This window comes from Gymnoscopelus microlampas (genome assembly GCF_963454915.1).
Source record: "Gymnoscopelus microlampas genome assembly, chromosome: 21".
In the NCBI taxonomy this organism is placed as follows: Eukaryota; Metazoa; Chordata; class Actinopteri; order Myctophiformes; family Myctophidae; genus Gymnoscopelus; species Gymnoscopelus microlampas.
In genome coordinates this window covers 23,794,612-23,817,342 of record NC_139958.1, presented here as the reverse complement: position 1 = coordinate 23,817,342, position 22,731 = coordinate 23,794,612, and the positions used below count along the sequence as shown (strand labels likewise).

Here is a 22,731-nt window from a genome sequence, read left to right as displayed (position 1 = left end):
ATTTCACTGACACTTTAAGTAAACACTTTTGTGGAAATAATCATCTTTATTCATGTCAGTCTTAATACATATCTTACAGATTATAGTGCCCTTACTAAAGTGCTACAGTACAACTCTCCACAGTGTTGTTCAGAGTAGGGTGTCATTATGGCACACAATTGATACATATACAGTCAGAGCACAATCAGTACAAGGTTACACAATATAAATAAACTCCAAATATAAATCTACCATACAGATATCTAAGAAATTACTTAATTTGTTATAAAACACAGCAATCATGATTTGTTTGGCTTAGATGGGTTATTCATTTCTTGTAGTTTGCACATATTGTTTAAAACAAGTCATCTTCACTTTGCCATAGTGCCAGTCAAGTCAGACAATTGTTTCCACTGGAGTATCTATAGAGCAGGTAACCAATTACTGGCCAAATGGTAAGTGCAAATTCATATATTAAACAAAGTTCAACAAAGATAGCAAGTGCCCACGATATGAGATGCTTTTCAGTTCCTTGGGCAGTGGGCACGGTTAATTAAAATGCAATGTATAGACTTTCAGAGGTTTATTATATTTCAAGATTAATTTGATTGTGAATAGTCTCTCCACAGTTGGAAAACTTCATTGGCCAACATAAATGGAACATTTAGTGTAACATTATTGACATTAGTGTTAAATGCTGGTCCTTTGCTAATCTAAATTAAGTGTCATAGTCTTTCCCTTCTCCCCTATTATGTGAAAATCAGCATGGGCCTCATTTATAAAGACAACTTACGTATATAAAAAAACATAAAATACAGCCTGTAAATTACTCACAATAATTCATGCACAAGCTGAGATGTACAGAACTTCAACTTGACACGAGAAGGTAGCTAAGTATGCATTGGTTTTGTATGTAGACGTGGTCATTGGCAACTAGCGGTCTGCATCAGACAGCTTAGTTTATCCAATAGTCCTTCCTGTCTCTGGATTTCCATGGTCACATTGAGACATGATCACCCTAGAAAACATGACACTAGTCACTACACCCTCCGTTGCATTCAGGTCAAGGGGGCAATAGAACTGGTCTGACAAATTCAAGGTCAATTTAATGCCTCCTGCATTAATAATTTCTTTCCTGTTCACCGTTTGAGCACTCAGCATCTGCAACTGCTCAAGTTCAGTCTCTCTAACTGTCCCTAATTCATTTACATTTACATACTGGTTGAGACTGAATGAAAATGAATTAATTTGGAGAAAATCTTGACTATATACAGTAGTATGCATCAAGAAGCAGCTGGCCAGGAGCTTGTTTTGATGCGATGCCTTCCTCCTAGAGTAAAATGAAACGGATGTTTCAGGCTGCTAATATGTTCTGGCCTGGACAAGAGCCGTCATCAGCCGTCAACCCAGCTTGATGTACTAGCAAAATAAAGGAATGTGAATCCGAGCTGAAGTCTTGCATTTTTATCCTTTGCAAGTGCCACTACTTGCACCCATCTGGTGTTTTTATACTAAGCATTGACTGTAGCAGGGCACACAGCGAAGGAGAGACACGCAGCACGATCTCCCTGTTACCTCTATGTGACAAAGACCATCACTGAATCTTTCCTAATTTCTCTCCGATCACCCTCATGTAATGTGTTCCCACCATACACCATACTATATCCTCACCCCCATCCTTTGACTCTTTGCTTTCCACAGACTCTTCCACTTACACATTTTGATCTACCTTCTCAGCTTCCTTTTCACCTTCTGGACGGTTTGTCTTAAACCCATTTGTCCATTCTCATCTGCTCGTTGGCTGTCCAACATCATGTGAATTGCACAAACAAGTTTTCAGGGTGTTAAGATAAGTAAGCCTTGCCGAGCCATGAGGCCCATAGGGCAGCAGCCTATCTCCTGTGTCTGCAGCGTGAGGCAGCTTGATGTACAAGTACACCCCCTGGACATGACACTAGTATGTCACAGGGTGTTAAGAGACCATGGTTCAATTCGGACGATCTCTTGTTTTCAGCCTGCAAGAAATTGTTGGCAAACACACTTATATTTCATGGAAAATGTGCATTGTTACTATAGCAACCCGACGCCAATCTCAACTGACGTTTACATTGCGTGAATATGGCAGCCAAATGCCTTCAATCATAACTGTTACTCCACAACTCCTCCCTTACTGTATGTCAGCCTCTCTCTTCAAGTCAGACATAATGCTTCTCTTGAAACCTACCTTTAACCCATCTGATGTCAAACTATGGACTGGTATTAATTAGTCCTCTCAAACACGTTTGGCTTCAATTTAGCCTGACTTATTTTTACTGTAGTTGTGTGCCAGTGTCGTGCACTGAAAATAGCTGAACACAGACAACTAAGTATAAACTAGGCTTTGCTAAGACAATTCTTACTTTCACTGATGTACTCCTCACCACAACTGCTCATAGGTGCAGTTCTCTGTCATATGCCTTGAACCTGAACCACCATGATCAATCCTTTTGCCCACAAAAATGCATCATGTTCCCATCGGGAAACAACATTACTAAGGCCACTGAATGTAAATAACTTCTTGGGGGGAAAATCTTGTTCACATAGTGTAATTTTAGGATGGGTTGTGGGAATATGCATTGCCCTAATGTAGAAAAGGGTTCTACCTATTTGTATTTAAGCATAAGCGGATTTTCATTTTGTGCTGACAAAATAATTTAGTGTTCAACTTAAAGATGCATTGTGCGATATGGGGCCCCTACCAATGTAGAAGGGGAATTATGGTAACAATGGCTCTCCCCATTCCCTGTGACACTTTCCTCTGGCTCCCCATTTTTGATTGAATAATCTCATCATGCACCCAATAGACTACAACAGACAAATTGAGACACATTTAGCTACTACTACTAGCCTGTCCTGTTTCAGTTTTGTTAGCATGTCAAGTGAAGAGGTAGGTGGTTTAAATGTATTAAACAATTACATTATCATCAACAGTTTGCACACTGCAGGCCTCCCGTAGCACAATTTTAATGCACTATGAGTAAGGTGACCATATTTGAAAACCCCCAAACTGGGACCCTTAAGTGAACCTGCACATTTATTATGATTATTTCTCTTGCATTTTCTACATTCTATGTATTATCCAGCACCTGTCCAGATGCTTTTTGGATGTGCATGCTTTTATTTTGATTATCACTTTTTGCAGGCATTTCTAACTGCAGTTAGAAGACATCTTGGAGAACTATGGGTATGGGAGTTTAACCACTTAAGCCCTATTCAAAATTTAAAAAACAACAACAAAAGAAACTGCCAATCTACAAGCTCATACAATGTGTTACATAGCGGCACAATGTGAGTTAAAGTCAAGCCAGATTTACAGGGTTTTGAAAGGAGAGGAAAAACTACATTGACAGCTGGCATGTGCACATATTGGCTGATAGGGTTGGTTATTGTTACTTTAAAAAAGGTATTGATCAAATTAAGACTACCAAGTAGCAGAGTCCAGCAATCAATACCTACTTCTCTAACATCATACGACACATGATTGGCCCACAACAGCTTCTACAGCTCCTGTGTTTGAAGTTTGGCTCGTCGTCTCATTTATGATATGGTCCCCAGTCCCCATTCCTTTGGGGTGTTTTTGCCACAGTACATTTGCACATACGTAAAATGTGTCCTCTACATTTTCTAACTATTAGGAACAGTGGGCTATTGCCATTAATACAGCGCCCGGGGAGCAATTAGGGGTTAAGTGTCTTGCTCAGACACAAACTGGGCCGGGGGTGAACTGGGGACCTTCTGTTTCCGAGGCGGCCTCTCTACCCATTCAGCTATGGCTGAATTTCGTTCAGTTTATGTGATGCTTCTGAAGCAGTCAAAAGTGTGGCTGGCTTTGCGTTATATTGTGTCAAGGCCTCTTCCACTCCAGCAGAGCGGATCTTTTCCAGTGCTGGAGATAAAATAAGTACAGAAAGGTTATGTCTGGCTTCAGAAAAAGCAGACTTGTTTATGTGAAGAATTATAAGTGGGTTCTAGGCACTCGGGTGGTGCAGTGGTAAAGTGCCTGCCCACCACCGCGGAGGCAGGGGGTTTCGAATCCAACGTGGTGCATCCGGCTTTGTCGAGCACTTATCTATGCGAACACAATTGGCCTGTGTTCGGGGGAGGTAAGCCGGGCGGGGAGGGTGATATTTGTCACTGACAGGCTGTCAGCAGGGAGTGCTGGGCCGGAGGAGTAGGGCGGAGGCTCTACATCCTCCCGGTGGGGGCTACTCACTGGCAGGTGAGTCAGTAGGATACAACAGCAGTGACTGACAACACACAAGTGTGGAATTAATTGGCATAACATTGGGGAGAAAAATAATAATAATGAAAATTACAAAAATAAGTTAGACTAACTGAAGCAGCATATCCGTTGCATTGTATTGTTGTCAAGTCATGTAAATTATACTAGAACTCAAATTATGTTTTAACCACTTAAGCCTATTTCATACAGCATTGTACATGCCCAAAATGATGGACGCTAGGTGGAAAGTGGTTAAAATGGCTGTTTAAATGCATACTTTATTCAGTTAAAAAATGTTTTGTCTTTTTACTATTTCAGCATTGTCAGTAGTGTAGACTCTACACTACTGACAAAGCTGAAATAGTAAAGAAAAATCATCTGTTCTGTTTCTTCGGAATTTTAAACGGCACACCCCTCTCAGGCGGCACACTAAAGGGCCACGGAACGGCGGTTGGGAAACGCTGGTGTATAGAGTGACGTGTGTTATACTCAAGTACTTACAGTTACAGTACATGACTGATATTCAAATTAAGTACTCCTTTGGTATCAGTGCCATTTCAAGACACTGGTATTCAGACTGGTATTGTAATTTTCCAAACAATACCTAGCCCTGTTGGTCAGTAAGTAGCGTTACATCTCAATGAAACGTCGATGTTGAAATGTCAATTTGAATAAAACTGATGTTGCTGAGCAAGAGCAGAGTGCAGGATTTTTGTTCATGATTGCATCACAGGCCTTATGAATATACAAAATATCGCACAATGCAGCTTTAAGGTGTGTTTTACAAATGAGGCCCAATGCATCTACATGTAACATACACACAAGAGCACACCTACATAGAGTTTAAATCAGAAGCAACCTTTTGTTCTAATGACCCCTCAAAACGTCTTTGTATCTCTACCTTGGTTGAAGGTCTGGATAGAATACTCCGTGCATTACACCTTCAATCACAACATTTGAAAAGGTATCTGAAGATGGAGAAGAAGAAACATATTTGAGATTTTGTTAAAGAGTGGCTATGTGTATGGTTGTAGTAAACATTTCCACAGATGGTTAATCTTGCAAAATATGCAACTGGAATGATTATGTTAAGGAAAGGGTAGTGTATAGTAGTATGTTTGTGATAGTGTAGTGTAGTGTATTGTAAGTGCAGTAGTATGATCTTACCATGGGTAGATGGGAGCAGATAGGGGTCTCTCAGAAAGAGCATAACTGGTTGGTGTGAAAGTTTACTGTAAAAGAACCCACAAATGAGGCCACTTAAGAAAAATCTCAGAATGCAGAAACAGTGGTACAAAGGCAGTGGCAACAGCATAGTTCAAGAGGTACAGAACATTTTAAAATGGGCAGAACAGATCAGTTAACTCGTCTGAGCTTTATTGTCTCCGCCAGGCCGAAAGGCATGGCGAGAGTATGTTTTGCACCATGTCCGTCCGTGTGTGTGTGTGTGTGTGTGTGTGTGTGTGTGTGTGTGTGTGTGTGTGTGTGTGTGTGTGTGTGTGTGTGTGTGTGTGTGTGTCCGTCCATGTGTGTGTCCGTCTGTGAAGCTAACGGGCTTCTACCTGGCTGTTGAAGGCACAAGGGGGCAGGGCTGGCGGGCTAAGTTAGTGCAGTGAGTGTGGCAGTTGGGGCAAACGCAGTCCCCACAACATCATTTACGATTCTGTGCCTATCGGTACATAACTCGGACGGCGCTTAGTCGACTAGCAGACCATCGGCCGGTCGTCGCGGGCACTCGCGCCTGGAGGCGCTCGGATCTGTTATAGCGCCACCAGGAGGCCGCTTTTTACAAAACACATTGTTTGACAGTACTCCTACAGATTTTGCCCAAACGTCACGCGAATCGGTACACATATCATATATGGAATCATATTCCATCCTGATTGGCTAAAATGGCTTCCAAGGTTTGCAGAAGTGCTCAGTTTTGAACAAAATGCCTCAAATCATGAACACAGCTTGCAATTTCCGTGAAATTTTGCACGCACGTTCCCACTATGCCGAGGAAGAAATGCCACTTGAACATTTTCAAATCAGCCTCATGGTGGCGCTATAACATGCCGATTACTGTTTTTACCTATAACTACACGATCTGTGTAAAACTTTGTATGTGCACTCCCTAGAGGCCAGGGAAAAACCTTTGCCCTGCATTTTTCACATCTGCCTTTTATAGCGCCACCAGGAGGCCGACTTATATAAAACACATTTTTTTATATTACTCCTTTCACGCAAATCGGTACACATGAGCTCTATAGTCATGTGATCAAGACGGATCTGTTAGATTTTTCATATTCCATCCTGATTGGCGAATTCCGAACATTGCTGCCCCACACTATCCTACCTGACCTGGCAGAGCCCTGTGCTCCGAGGAGCACTTTTTCTAGTTTTGACAATACATTTTAAATATTCACAAAAAACATATCCAAGAAAACTGGAAAAAGAAAAGAAAAAAGACTGACCTTGATTCTTCTGATTCCGTTTCAAATGACCTTGAGTGAAAGAAAAACGTATGTTTACACACAGTGATCTAGATCGAGAAAATGTATCTCACACTGTAAATGGGAACTCTAGACTCAACAGCACAAAACTCCTCAAGCGGTGGTTTCTTTTTATGGAAAACCCACAGCTCAAACTCACCCACAGCTTTCTGTTTTTGGCACTGAAGGAAAATGGCGGATATTCAGGAAATCCAGGAATATCTTTGGAAGAACCTCATTCTCCATGATTATAGTCTATAAAGAAGAAAAAAAGGCAAATTACAGTGTATATGATGGACAAGAACACAAACCTATCTGCATAGCTCGTGTTGGGTTAAACCAAATCATTTTCATTTGTTATTCTTTTTAACCGTCAACTTTAGTCCACATAGTTTGTATTGATTCAATGTTTCATGATTCAAATTACAGTCCTAAATAACATTATATAATATTGTAATTTATTGCAAAACAATATGATACTTCTAAACTGTACCCTGTTGTAACCCACAGGTAACCACAAAAAGATGTTGGGGAAGGGCTTCCATACGGACTCAAAATAATGAAAAAGTATCAAAGCAGGAAGTTCCACACATGCAGCAAAATATGTATTAGTGCTATTAGGTAGTGCAGAGTTCAAACAACCCTCTAATCAAGGAACACAATAGGCTCTTGACGTACAAACAGCAACGAGTTTTGAACTAATGTACTTTCTCAGGCAGCATTTCTGCAATGCTTGTGTTCCTTGCTTTTGACCTTTAACCCATTAAGACCTGAGGCCGGTTCTACAAATGCCTTCTAAATGAGTAGTTCTCAAACTTTTCCATGCCACAAGGACTCCCAAATTGACATGTATTTGGTCGCAGACCCCATCTGAAAATGTTTTGTACCAGCCCCCCGCCCTCCCCCCAATCAAACACTTTTAAGATTTTTCAAAAATGTAAAAAAAAATAGCAGATGTACAAGCTCGCAGTGACGCGCTGCTGTGAGCTTGTATATCTGCTATTTTGTATTTATTATTTTGTTTTGTTTTTCAAGTCAGATAAGAAAGGCATGCAACATAGATCTATGTTGAATTGTACCACTTGTATAATTGTAACACTGTATACTTCATCATATTGCAAACAGCTCACAGGCTCACAACATTGCATCGCAACGTGTTGTGAGCTTATAGATCTGCTCTTTCGGGGGTGTATTTTTCTTCTTTCTTCACAGCTAATTAAGGATCAAATTACATACAAGCCAGATTTCACACAGGGGTTGAGTGGGGATGCAGGTACCTGTAGATAGAGCTCCAGACCAAGCCTCCTCTGCTCCAGAACCTTGGGAACCCAGTTCCTTACATGTTTAGAAGGAATCTCAGGTGGCTTTATGCTCTTCTTTAACTAGAGGTGTTCAAAGATCAGATGCAAATGAAAATCCAAAATAACTCACAAGTACACGACACATAACTACTAGTACTACTGGGTCAACTGGATGGTGGGATACACACAAACTCACCATTTTATGCAGAGCATGAAATTCACTGTAGCGCTTCTCAACAGCATGCTGCCTGCCATTCATGAGCACATCAATGCTAAAAACCTGAAAGGGAAAAACAAAAGAAAATGATACATTTGTGTTAATGCTACAGTAATAAAACACAGTGAGTCAATTGTTTTTGTTGTTGTTGTTTGGCTGAAGACCTTATGTATGGCAGTGGTTCTCAAACTTTTTCATGTCAAGGACCCCCAAAATGATATGTTATTAGCCACGGACCCCCATCTCAAAATTGTTGTTCCAGGGACCCCCACAAGCAAAGATTTGAGTTACAAATGTTCGCTTTAAAAAATATGTATTCAAAGATTTGCACAAAAGTTCACGATTTTTCAAAAATAGCAGATCTACAAGCTCATAGCGCGGCACTCGGTGCCGCGCTATGAGCTTGTATATCTGCTATTTTTGAATAGCCAAAGTATAAAAGGTTAAAAGTATTGTGGTGCTAAATTAACACATTTTGCTGGGGACCCCCTGGAACCCCCTAAAGTACCCCTGGGGGTCCCCGGACCCCACTTTGAGAACCAATGATGTATGGTATGTCACGAGTTTATCAGAAAATGTACACACCACCACTTTATCTCACACAGTGCATTATGCAAGGCAGGCAGTAATTATCTGTGTCAGCTAGTTATCAGGAAACATCTGGTTACTCTTATCCAAGTGTGAATACACTAATGACTCCTCCTGTGACACTCTCCCACTTCCCTCAACTTGATCTGTTCCTTAAATTTCTGTAGGCCTATTTGTTGTATACATTGTTATTATTGTTCTTATCAAGATACAGTCAAATGGATTAAGAAAATCACCTAACCTTGGACCAAGACTGTCAAACATTCATTTATTTATTTAATCGATTCTGACATTTTAAATGTCAAAATCGAGTCCAAGGCTAGAGAATCACGCATACAAAAACACATGGTATTCTTGTGATCTTTGAATAAAATGCTCAAAATCTCAAATCTCGATTTGAGAGTCCTCATTATGTGGGGTGAACAACATATACGTCAACAAATACGAGTTTATCTGGTTGTCTCACTGTAATATTATTAATGGAATGTTTACACCTGCTGATGAATACAGGATCACTCCCCAGGAGTGATACTATATTTGAGGATATCATCAATCGGATTTCGGCTCACAATCATTGATCGAACACAAAAATAAACTTAGGTTGATTCTTATGTTCGATCAATGATTGTGAACCAAAATCAATTGATTATTCTCGTTTTAGTCGTGGTGGATCGAGTCGCTTACTGTAGCATTGCTTGCTAAAAAATAACCCCAATCCCGTTAGCAGTGCCATATATAGTCGTAGACAACTAGTCAAAGCAGTATATTTACTTGATGTAATTAATTGACATTTGTAGTTTATTTTCAGGGTGACCATAACAAGTTGGCTGCCAATCTAAATACGTGACAGCTAGGAGACAGACAGACGACCCGTGTTGCCAGGTTTAGCGAGAGAAACAAGCCCAAAAGAAGCAAGTAGAGCGTTGTGAGCTTGTAGATCTGTTATTTTCAACAAAACAAATCTTGAAGAACATTTAAAAAAAAAAGTGGAATATATTTTTGAAACATTTTAACACCACAAGTCTTGTATGGGGGTCCACGGCATAACACATTTTCAGATGGGGGTCTGCAGATACATATGGAGGTCCTTCACATAAAATGTTTGAGAAACACTGGTTTAAACAACATTCAGGAAACAAGGCCAAATAAGCAACTACACTTTAGAAACAAGCCCCCAAAAAAACGCAACCCGCAGCTATCAATATTTACATGCAACTTTGCAGAAATACAAGCCCAAAGTCGCTTATAATCAGCAGACATGGCAACGCTGAAGACGACAGACAGAGTAGCTTACCGTGTATCCTTTCTCGATCGAGCTGTTTTCTGAACGGAATGATGGTATTGAGACCCTGACGGGATGCATTGTCACTAAAACAACAACATTAACGAGGACAGAGCATAATATATAACTCTATAAATGGGACACAGAGCCACGAAACCCAGCTTTGAAAGCTGGCAAATAATACTGCTGTTGGTCACTCTCGTCCCCCTGATAAAAATCATTGCTTGTACCCGGCAGTGTTGCCACATTGTGTGAGACAAATAAGCAACCTGGTCTATGAAAAAAAGCCCAAAAGAAGCGACTTACAGGCCACCTAACTGACCATTGGCTTTATGAAAATAGCCGATCTACAAGCTCACAATGCGTAGCAATGCGACGCGTTGTGAGCTTGTGGATTTGCTATTTTCAAAGAAAAACATTTTTTTTTAATTAAAGGAGGATATTTTGGAAAATGTTATTCATATTTTCAGAAGGTTGGGTCTACAAATACAAATTAATTTGGGGGTCCTTGACATGAAAATGTTTGAGAACCACTGGTTTAAACAACATTAGGAAACAAGCCCAAAATAAGAAACTACTCTTCTTTAGAAACAAGCCAATAAGAAACTACACTTTAGAAACAAGTCCAAAATAATTAACTACACTTTAGAAACCAAACCAGCCCCAAAAATGTAAACCCGCAACTACCAATATTTACAAGCAACTTTACAGTAAAACAAACCCAAAGTCGCTTATAAGGAGCGGACATGGCAACGCTGGTACCCGGGCAGGCTGTCCAAAGCCTCATTGCTGCCACCTAGTGAAGTGGAGTAAAGTGACACCTGATCAAATCATGAGACATTATTAAACTGTTTTTGCATGCAAAAAAAAGTGTCACTATTGGCAATTGTGCCAAAAACGAGGTTGTTTGGATATGTTATAGCAGGAAAATTACAGATTTTCATATTAAGTGTTCAAATCCACCCCTGTATATCCCTCTTCAATGCATATTGAACTATGATGGTAGCATGTAATAATGCTAGCAGCCTGTTGGTTAGGTAGAGATGCATGCAATAGATATTTTATGCAAGAGCTTTAGTGATTGCTACTAGTGATTGCTACTAGCTCAAGCTGGTGTGTGTGTGTGTGTGTGTGTGTGTGTGTGTGTGTGTGTGTGTGTGTGTGTGTGTGTGTGTGTGTGTGTGTGTGTGTGTGTGTGTGTGTGTGTGTGTGTGTGCGTGTGCGTGTGCGTGTGTGTGTGTGTGTGTGCTCAGTGAGGACTGGTAGTTTAAGAAGAGGACATGAGTATCACAATGTTTTATTCAAGTATATTTCACCAAAGGATTTGCAGTAAAATGAGCTTCCTTCATGGCATAAAAATATAACAAATAGTTTCCTTTAATAATGGTCTTTTCAGCTTAGTTCTATAGTGATTGATAGACTGCACAGTTTGGGTTTGAGGGCTTTTATTTTGCTGGACTTAACTAGTTGTTGCCGTTTTCTCTTTAATTAGGTATGGTAAGAAATGCAAGCACAAAGTCAAAATGGAATAGAAGCTAATGAAAAGTGAACAAGATAAAAACTAAATAAAAGGGTGAAAGGCAAAGATGAAAAACAATATGCCTGTATGAAAATATGTACACACAACTTTATCAAGCTCACATTTTGTGTCTGCAAATTGTTTACTCATCATCGTCATTATCTGGTACTAAATAAAACATTTCTGAAATCCAATCATTTCAAATGTATCATACTTTTAACAAATTTGCAATTATATATAATATAAAAAAGAACCCTCACTGTAATCCTTAAGTACTTTCAATGATTACTTAATGTGTAGCTAAGTACAGAAAAAGTCATTTGGAAAAGAGCCAACATTCACAATTCATACTGGTTTTCTTATGCAGTCCTTCTCTTCAATGTCATTATAGAACTGCTCCACAGAGTTGTTGTGAATGACTGTAATCAATACCTGAAAAACAAAACATTATTTTTTATCTGTAGTTATAAAACAAATACCTGATCATGTTTGAATTAATCCAAAACAGCTTGATGACATTTCCTTTAAATTAAAAATGCTGATTTGGCAACACACAAACGTATTCGTTTCATAAATGAGACACATTATACAGTATATGTCGACAAAGACCAGACCATAAGAAAAATATTGGTGCGTAGGAACAGATATAACAGATATAATGTAAAGGTCCATGGTCCTTTACATTATAACCCCACAACCAAAGAGCATCTTTCCTGTGATTCTCAAACAAGTCAAGGACCCCCAATTGATATGTATTTAGCCACTGACCCATTTGAAAAAAATGTGCCAGGGACCCCTAAGTAAGAAGACTTGTCAAGATTTGTTAACATTTTTCGAAAATAGACGATCAACAAGTGTTGTGAGTTTGTCGATCAGCTATTGTCGAATAGCCGAAAAATAAAATAGGGCTTAAGTGTTTAAACTGTTCCTCATTTTGCTGGGAACGCCCTGGAGCCCTATCAATGACCCTTAGGGCCCTATCTTACCTTACCCCTTATGCCTAAACTTTTTAGGCATTTTTTTACTATTTTGAAAAACATTTTTAAATAGTTCAAATAGCCAATCTACATCGACACATTCTCAGCTTGTAGATCGGCTAATTGAGCTATTTAAAAATGTTTTTCAAAATAGTAAAAAATGGCAAAATAGTTTAGGGATAAGGGGTAAGGCGGAGCGCAAGATAGGGCCCCTAGCGTCCCCCCGCACCCCACTTTGAGAACCAGTGTACGAAATGTTTAAATAAATTTGATGACAAAATAGTCATACTTACGGTGACATGTGGCAGCCTGATACATAGGCATAGTTGCCAGTGTAGCGAACCTCACAGCGTACTATGTTGTTGCTATAGTCCTGTTCTGGAACCTGATAGCTAGGGTTTACAGCGATCTAGAGAAAAATAACAGAGGGGAGATCACATCCTCACTGTCAGGTGGCAACATTGAAACCGTTTCTTTTCAGGAAATGTGTGTGAAAAAAAAGAAAAGAAACGTGGAGCTTGTGTTCCAATGGATCCAATGTAGTTATTATTTAGTAACAAGCTCTTGTTAATACTTTTCATTGGTTAAATATTTATAAAACCCACAGACAGAAGTACTTTCAAACTGGGCATATTATTATAGGAGAAAATCTCAAATCTTAAACATTTTCAATCGATTTCGGCGATTTTGTTATGTTACTTTTGTGTGACACTGCCATATGAAACAAAACGAAAGAAGAAATATGGAGATAGAAGGTGTCTGCCCGACAGTGACGATAAGTGAACATTACAACAGAGATAAAGTCACCCATGCTACTGTATGTACGGTATAAGCTCTACTGCGATTCTAAAACATGCAGTAATTGTGCATTAGGGGTAAAACGTTCTTTAACAGGGCTCTTTAACAAAGAAGTGTGCCAGCTATGTCATCTGGTATTCTAACAAACCTTGAGTACATAGTTTCCAGGTTTCACATCTGTGATGTCAATCCACTGGCAGTCAATGTCAGCATTATAGGTATCATAACATCCTGGACTCAGCCCCTGTAATTTTGAAAAACATAATCATAAAACAGCTGATTTTCAAATCACAATCACTGGAAGTAGGCTATTATTTATAAGACTTGTATTTTAGACACTATTAGACACTTATTGTGTATTCATTATTGTTTATTTTCACTTTTTGCCATACAGCAAAATATTTAGGGCTTAAGGTGGTTAAAATCTGTAAATATCTAACATCAAGATTTAGGACTGAGAGTATGTTGTAGAAACATACTCATAAACATGCAGTTCTGAAACATGACAAGGACCCCCAAATTGTAGTATTTGGCCACAGACCCCCCATCTGTTTTGTCAGAAGATTTGTCAACATAACATTTTGTCAAGATTTTGAAAAGAAGTTCACAACAGATAGGTAGAGGCCTAGAGATAGGCTTGTAGATTGGCCTTTTTCAAATAAAGCTGAAAATAAAATAGGGCTTAAAGGAATAGTTCAACCCCAAAATTACTTTTTTTCTATCGATTAGTCACTCCATGGAGACTTGAATTCATGGATAGTCGCATTGCTAATTCCCGGCAGCGGTTCCGGTACCGCTGCCTACCGGTCCGCTGGTCATCAAATGATCTTATGCGACAAAAACAAAAAAATATCCATGAATTCAAGTCTTCATGGGGTGACTAATCGATATAAAAAAGTAATTTTGGGGGTGAACTATCCCTTTAAGACAACTGTTCCTCATTTTGCTGGGGACCACCTGGAAGCCCGTCAAGGACCCCTGGGGGTCCCCGGACCATGCTTTGAGAACCAGTGTTGTAGAAGTTTCCGAGGTCACCTGGGTGTGTGAAGTGCACGCAAATCTCCTGTAGTAGCCATAGTCACAGGAGGTGTCCTCCAGGCAGAAGCTGGCTTTGTGGCCCTCTGCCACCGACCTTTGAGTGGTGGAATCCAGTAGGTCATAGTGGCTGAATTCATCCATGCTGTGGTAATGCCTGAGAATCAGCAACATTATGTTTAACACTTACAATATTATGGGGCTTTTGAATTGTTTTAGCTCGAGTAACTAAATGGAAATGAATTTAGAAGAACCCAAGGTCATTATAGTGAATATTGTAATAAGTCTCCGAACCATGTTGGTTTTCAGCATTTCAAAAAGAATGACAGAATATTTTGCATGATTTGGTCTTAACCACTTAAGCCCTATTTAACACTTTGTTTTACGGCGATGTAGTGCAAAAGTACAAGCTCTACAGGCTCACATCTCCATAGCTTTACAGTTGTTGTTGATGTTGTTGTTGTTGTTGTTTTTGAAGATTTGGGGAAATCTTTGAAGCTTTTCACCTATAATGACATGACCACGGTAGTGACACCAGTAATTCATCATTTTATTGTAGTTACAATGTGTAAACTAAAGTTAACTTAATCCGAATGATGTTACCAATCAGCTTGAACATCACTTTTTACATTTTCTACTGAATTGACTTTCAAAACACTGCCTAAAAAAAAAGAAAAGGTCACGGTAAAATCTAGGGTGTTTGAACTCTAACTGAATTGAACTCTAAGATTGTACAAATGGACTCTTTCGGATCCACTTTTAGTGTGTACAGAACCTACAGTATGTCGATCATTGGGGCTGTGCCAGATGTACTCCTTACTTGGGATTAGAAAAGTGGATTGCTTATTTTAGGACATAACTATGGAATGAGGTAGTCTAACTCTGATACTGTGGAATTGTGAAATGTGAGCACTTTCCCATGTGTTCACTAAAGGAAGGTTCACTATTTTTCATTTCAGCTGGGTTTCTTTTATCACACTTGTTTATTGCATTTCTTTATGTAAACTGTACATAAATATGTCAGTGGTTAGGCACACAAAATGGATTTATGCTGAAATATAATATAAGTATTAACCACTTAAGCCCTATATATTTTGTTGTACAACAAATAGTGACAACAAATTGCAATGTTGTGAGCTTGTAGATCAGCTATTTTTGAAAATTGTGGATTTATTTTCTATTGTTTTGTCTCTCTCTCTCTCTCTCTCTCACACACACACACACACACACACACACACACACACACACACACACACACACAGAAATAGACTGGGGGACACTTAAAGGTTCAATAAAATAGTTCCAATCCAGTCAATAGTTCAGATTGCTATTCTAGTTGAGTGTTTTATTGAATTTGATCAATTGATTGTATAGCTTATGTATAGAATATTATATTATATTATATTACTATATTACACTACATTAGACTGAAATTAACAACGGGGATTCAAGCATTATACTATATTAACCAAAGATATATGATGAGGAATGAATATGTGATTTTTAATAATATGTTTAATAATATGTTTTTAAAGTGTTGTGTCATTGAACAAACATGCTATGTGAGTCTTCATTTAGAGGTAGGAAAGAGGTAGACAATTGTTCAATAGTGGCAATATTTTCCTTCAAAGGCCTTGTCTGTAATTGCACTATGGCACCCTCTGTTGAAACAATGTTGCCTGAGTCCCAGTTGTGTTAACATACTCTTGTATTAGATTGAAGACATTTTTCCATAAGCTCCCAGACTGGCTATGTTTAGGTTATGGCTAGTAGCTGGGGCCTGCTACTGTTGATATACTGTAGTTCTGGCTGTGATTCTCTATCATTGTTTGGGCTAAAGTTGCACTGGCTGTCTTCTCAAAGTCTAGGAGTGGTACTGAGTCCAGAAGTTACTGTATTTTAAGTAGCTACGTATATCCCTATAATGAAGTTTTTACATTATTTTGTTTTTAATTAGCTTTTAGGCCACACATCTCTACAACCATATTCATTAAGGGTCTCAACAAGGAAATGATGTATTTTGCCGCAGCGCCCCATCTGAAAACATTTTGTGCCAGGGACCCCAATACACGATTTGTGTTGATAAAATATTTCAAAAGAATCTGATGTATATAGATGACTATTGACGCCATATTAACACATTTTGCTAGGGAACTCCTGGAACCACCTCAAGAACCCCTGGGGGTCCCCGGACCCCACTCTGAGAACCACTTATTTACATATGTTTTCTTGCACAACTGTAAAAAGGGGGGGAAAGGGTGATGAGGACAGATATTTTGTCAGCAAGAGCACAGCACTACAAAGGAAAATCAAATATTCAAAGCCAGACCTTTTTCTTTTCCAAGCAGCGCTTGAATCGAATGTCGAGACACTGACGCCTGATTTATATTTCGTTGTGTACACCGGTGTCGTGCGCCGAACATAACAACAGATCTACAAGCCCACACCATTGTATGATGGATTATAAATCAAACATTGCAGAGAGACTGATGTGTACTCACTGGTGACAGCTGTGCCATTCCCATGAGTAGCGTGGTCTGCTGGGCAGGAAGTCTGCTGTGCCCTGGTTCTTTACCCTTTGAGGGAATCTCAACAACATGCGAGTGTCATAGTCTCTCACCTCCCCTCTGTAGGCTGAACTGAATGTGCAAACAAAACACCATCACAATTATATATATAAAATAATCACTGCATGCCATGCATGAAGATAATAATCTCAGTAATCTCTTTTCATGCTAAATGCCTCCTCCTCTGGGGAGCCGTTTCCCTGAATTAAGGCAGGCAAATTGTGGATGGAAAAAAAATATTCTCCAAGTACCGTATATGACTGTTTGGGTTAGTTTAATGAGTTTACCAGTGGTAATGTTTTTTTTCTTTCTTTCTTCTCTCTCTCCTAGGGAAACTACAGTGATTAAACTTCAGAGAATTCCACCACTCCACCCTTAAGGATTAGTGGCAGGACTCTATTACTTTACTTCATTGCGTGGCACCACAAGGGCTACCCTGGACCACAGACACTTTAGGTGGTTGTTATGGTCGACTGAATCACACTGGGCCTTGACAGTCAGCAAACCCACTTCTACTCTCCCATATAGGTTTGATTATAGCCTACCTTGACAAACAGTTTTCTTCAGCTGCACATCTGAGATTGTACATTGGAACCCTCTGAACATATACAGAGGACTGAATGTAGTATGCGTCTGGTACTAGATCAGGCAGTCCTAAAATTAAAAAAAAATGTAAAATGTTGCATAACTTCATCACTTCCAAATAAATCTGAGTAAAAACAACAACTTTTAGGGCAACTCCACATTTTCTTACCATACTGATGAAACCTTGTGCCATACCCGGGTCTTGATCTGGGCCTCGGTCTCTCGTACGCGTCATAGTGATTGTAATAGGGATTGTCTCTATCTGACTTGTATGGGTCATAGGGGTCATCACCAACCATCATGTCTTCTCTTCTCGGCAGTGGTGGGCTAACACTGGGTTTATCCAATGTGTCATTCTTTGTGTTATTGGCCAGCGTTTCTGCTTGAACCCTTGGATGGGGGGCATTCTGATGGTGGTGGTGGTCGTGCCCTCTCAAACGTCTTTGAACCTGAGGTGGGAGCCAGCGCAGACCGTCGGTGCGCCCTCCTCCGGACTCGGACCCTGCCTGGGAAGTTGTTTCAGGCGGTACCTGGTTGGAGGTTCCCAGCTGTTTTCTTGCTGCCCCATCAGTAGGGCTGTCACGATTACAAAATTTAAGTTGACGATTAATTGTCATACAGATAATTGTGATTAACAATTTAATTGTGTTTTTGGCATTGAACATTGGAGCATATGAATAAAAATTGCATTTCTGTTTGGCCTTTTTAGGCTTCGTAATCAAAAAGCAGAAATAGCTGATCTACAAGCTTACAACTCGTCACGAAGTGACACTTTGTAAGCTTGTAGATCTACTATTTCTACTTTTTATAGTGTAAAACATTATTACACGATTATATAATAATTGTGACAGGCCTACCCATCAGTCACGTCTCCATCGCGAATGATGGTGACAGGTCTTGCTTGCACTTGCTCCTTAGATGTGCCCCTTTGCCTCGGTGGCTGGTACTCGGAACCGTGACTTAATATACTAAAAATCTTGCCGTTGTGTGACCATTGTAGCGTCTGTCGAAGAGCCGCCGTCCTTTGGTTATTAGTATTACTCCCTAGCCTCGTTTCTTGATTCCTCTGAGAATTAACAGCTCGCGGTATGAAAACTAATAAATAGATGCATGTGTATGCGTAAAGTGGCGTGCCAAAAATGCGTAATCCCATGACGAATCCGACTGGAATGGATGTGTCCGTATGTGGCCAAACAAGTTTTTTTTTCCAAATAATTGGGAATATATCACCTCCCTTTGATTTAATTTAAAATGTCTTCATTTCTTAAGGCATGTCCAAACAATAGAAAAGCACATCTGGACTCATACCTCTCCGCGTAAACTCATATCGTTCTGTTCCTGCAGCTTGTAGACGCATGGGCCAAGTGAGATGGGGAGGAGGAGTTCACAGTCCTGCCTGCTGCTGCTCACATAACGAGTGGATATAGCAGAGGGCTGATCATTTTTCACTTGTTTGATAACTGGACCAGGGGTCTTCAAAAGGGGGTCGGGGACCCCCAGGGGGTCCTCAGAGTTACTGTCGGGGGTCCACCAATTCTTTGATAGGATTTTCTTTTCCTTTTACACTAACCACTTAAACCAGCATCTCTATTCTGAGGAACATTTGCCGAAAATAGCAGATCTACAAGCTCGATCTGCTATTTTCGGCAGAGGTTTGGTGTAGGGGGGGAAGCAGAGGAGCAAATCAAGTACTAAGTATTGATGTAGTATTGTAGTATTGAATTTAAGTGGTGAAATGTCTGAAATGAACAAAAAACATGAATTGATACACTGATGGTAGTCAATGAAGCTACGAAACGAAATCTATGAAAAAGTATAATCTGCAACACAATTGTATGCAGTGTAGTAGTGGGGGTCCCTGCTTCATCTCTCTCAGCTAAGGGGTCCTTGGGCTGAAAAACGTTGAAGACCCCTGAACTAGACGCTTCCCGGAGCACGTGCAAAGCACGTTTGCTCGTGTTGCATTACGCTAATGGTGATAATATAAATACCTAAGAGCTTTTTGTTTTTCTCAGTATCCCCATCCCCAAGAAAAACAGATGCACGTGCCTGGATAGACAAGACGACATTTAGCAATTCTTGCTATAATTCCTTGTCCTTTCCTTTTCTTAATTTTCTATATTTATAAACACGTGTCATGATAAATAGCACTCACCCTGACTGTTGAACGAACCCTTGCCTAAGTGCAGCGCACAGTGCCAAGAGGCTCTCCGCACATCAACTTTCTCATAGGAGGAGCCCAACAACCTAAACAGAATGGTAGTATAATGGCTCTGCAACATGTTATTTTTTCTGGGAAACCATGAAACATTTTCCCCCTGCCTTAACCCTCTCCTCTCCTTTGGCTCCTTTCTGAAAACGTGGAGTAGGCCTTGCCTAGTCATCATGTAGCCTATGTGGTAATACTGACTATATCTGCCAAGTACTCTCCATTTCGCCAATAATACACACACATTAAGGTTATCCTGACAGATGAAGGCTTCTCTTTTTGCATTTGGTTGCAACCTGGCCACAATGACCCCAAAGTCCTTGACAAATTTGAAGCTTTTGTTGTATTCCAATAAAAATACTGGCATGTTGTTAACACCAGAGGCATAATGCCTTGTTTGGGAAACTTAATCAAAGGTTTTCATTTTCCTCTGTCTAGCAATCCAGGAAAGCCTTCTAGAATCTGCATACTTAACCACATTATGGCTGCTACTTAACCTCATAAACGTCAGCATGCACAAGGTCTTTAAATTTCACAAGTCACACACATACTTTATGGGATATTCTCTACATGGTGCAGAGATAACATATATAGGCTAATGGAGACTTTTTTTCGTATTCATATATTTAAACAAAGCTGCCTTTTGGGCTGGTATGTGGTTCAGTTGTCACATCTGCAATCTATAGCTGTTCTCACAGAGAATAGAAGGTGTGTATGTAGTAAGCCATATATGTAAGCCACTACTGTTCTTTCTTGTTTGTAATCCTCCTTTATATTAAAATCGTCCATAAATAACCATAAACAAACCCGATACGCCCATATATAGGCAGGACCAGGGCCATGTCACTATGACTCAGACATAACCATAAACAAACCCGATAAACTCATATATAGGCAGGACCACGGCCACATCACTATGACTCAGACATAACCATAAACAAACCTGATACGCCCATATATAGGCAGGACCAGGGCCATGACACTATGACTCAGACATAACCATAAACAAACCCGATACACCCAAATACAGGCAGGACCAGGGCCACATCACTATGACTCAGACATAACCATAAACCTGATACGCCATAGGCATGGCACTATGACTCAGACATACCCATAAACAACCCATCACAACAAACAAACAAAGAAACTGCGGGCATTCCAAGGCTACTACATTTTATACACACATTTTAAGTGTTTGAGAAATCATTGCAAAACACGTAATATAAGTTAATGATATGAAATGATATAATATATATTTCTTATTTAATGTCGTTTCATCAGTCAAAATGGACAAAAAGGGAAACAAAAATAACACTACAATAGATGCCCGCCTGCACAGCCAAATTGTGCACGACAGCGCACATGCACACACACAATCTAAGAGTTCAGCACCATGGACAGCGATCATGTCATTTTGGAACCCAATTCAACCAATTGAATTGAAATGAACCAATTGGACACATATGACATGTGATGGGCCGCCCGCCCAAGACTATTTAGGCAGTGTGAATGCACCATAGACTGTGGAATGCACACAATCTATAGTAGTCGTTGGTACAGATCAGGAAAAATATTAAATGTAAGCATGCATTGCAGTTCACTAAGTTGAATTATCTTTGGATAATGCAGGTGGCAGGCCACATGTTTCAGACAGTGGCAGTGAGTGACATTGCATCTCTGCAATGTCACTGCCACCACCAGGCGGTGAGAACAGCATCACACCAGGCCCTCAGGGCTGTGTGCTGAACCCTCTCTTCCACACACATCACTGCGTGGCCATGCACAGCCCCAACCATCGTCATCAAGTAGTCTGACGACACAACAACGATGGGCCTGATCGTCAACGATGACGAGACATGACAGGAACAAGATCAGATCACTGGCACAATGGTGTCATGAGACCAACTTCTCACTTTACCGCGAAGAAGACCAAGGTGCTGATCGTCGACTACAGGAGGCCGCCCCATTAAGGTAATCAAACCCGGGACTCGCTGCCATGCATCAGAGTCTATGGTACACGCTTAACTACTCGGCTGTTGGCACCCCAAGAGATTGTGATATTCTGCCTCATTCTTATTTTATTTACGCACCTTATGTATATTTGATATTGTTCTCTAATTATAGTAAAGTGCATTTATATAGTGCTTTTATCCAAAGCGCTTTACATAGTTTGTGCATTACATTCACCCATCGATGGCGGAGGAAACCATGCAAGGCACCAACCTGCTCATCTGGAGCAATTAGGGGTTCAGCGTCTTGCTCAAGGACACTTCGACACTTACTCTGGGGGAGCCCGGGATCGAACTGGGAACCTCATGATTCCTCACGGAACCATCCGGCCAATATACCCTGAGCCACTGCCGCGGCATTATCTTACTTTTTTCCTTGATTTCCTCTATTCTTATGATTATATTTTGTAACTGCAGAACATTGGGAGCTTGAATGGAAAATACGTTTACCCACTCCTTTATACCTGTAAACTTTTGATGTGACAATAAACTTGAAGTTGATGTTGTTTGTGTAAGCGGATACAAAAGGCATCAAATATTTTCTCCTCAATTTTCTTGAAGGTGTTAATACCAATAGACAAAATAGTGGTTGACGTTGCCATTCACTCATTGTTACGTAATCAAGGTACATCCATCCCAAAAGGCAGAAACAGAGATCAGCACAGTAATCAATACTGGAAGCTTTGAAAATAAATGTACTTTCCTAAAATGTTGTCTTCATCACCACATAGTCAACAGCTTTTCACTGCTTTCCTCCTTTGTATTTAGAACTATCTTTTACTGAAACATTAGTTTTTCTTCCTACCGTTAATTACAGAAGAACCTAAAGGTTAGACATTTTTTTCACATTTGCCGTAGCCTCTATTTCCAGCAGTCTCAAATGATACCTCTCTCTTTCCACAAAGAAAAATAATAATATATTGCAAA

At 40.0% G+C, this 22,731-nt stretch overlaps 2 protein-coding genes across 2 annotated transcripts; both read right to left on the bottom strand.

The window, feature by feature from the left end:
- Nucleotides 1-35: 35 nt before the first annotated feature.
- Nucleotides 36-10,315, bottom strand: snx24 (sorting nexin 24). The gene is made up of 8 exons (XM_084047945.1): nt 10,115-10,315; nt 8,212-8,295; nt 7,992-8,096; nt 6,875-6,969; nt 6,697-6,726; nt 5,408-5,472; nt 5,142-5,208; nt 36-997 (listed from the first exon to the last, which is right to left on the bottom strand). Exons 1-8 carry the CDS (start codon nt 10,181-10,183, stop codon nt 940-942), a joined length of 573 nt encoding a protein of 190 aa, XP_083904071.1. The 5' UTR covers nt 10,184-10,315; the 3' UTR covers nt 36-939.
- Nucleotides 10,316-11,397: 1,082 nt separating this feature from the next.
- On the bottom strand, nt 11,398-19,011 carry loxa (lysyl oxidase a). Its single transcript, XM_084047936.1, has 8 exons — nt 18,441-19,011; nt 17,753-18,159; nt 17,544-17,652; nt 16,933-17,070; nt 14,432-14,588; nt 13,545-13,640; nt 12,892-13,007; nt 11,398-12,053 (listed from the first exon to the last, which is right to left on the bottom strand). The coding sequence occupies exons 1-8, from the start codon at nt 18,734-18,736 to the stop codon at nt 12,047-12,049; spliced, it is 1,326 nt and encodes a 441-aa protein (XP_083904062.1). The 5' UTR covers nt 18,737-19,011; the 3' UTR covers nt 11,398-12,046.
- Nucleotides 19,012-22,731: the final 3,720 nt, after the last annotated feature.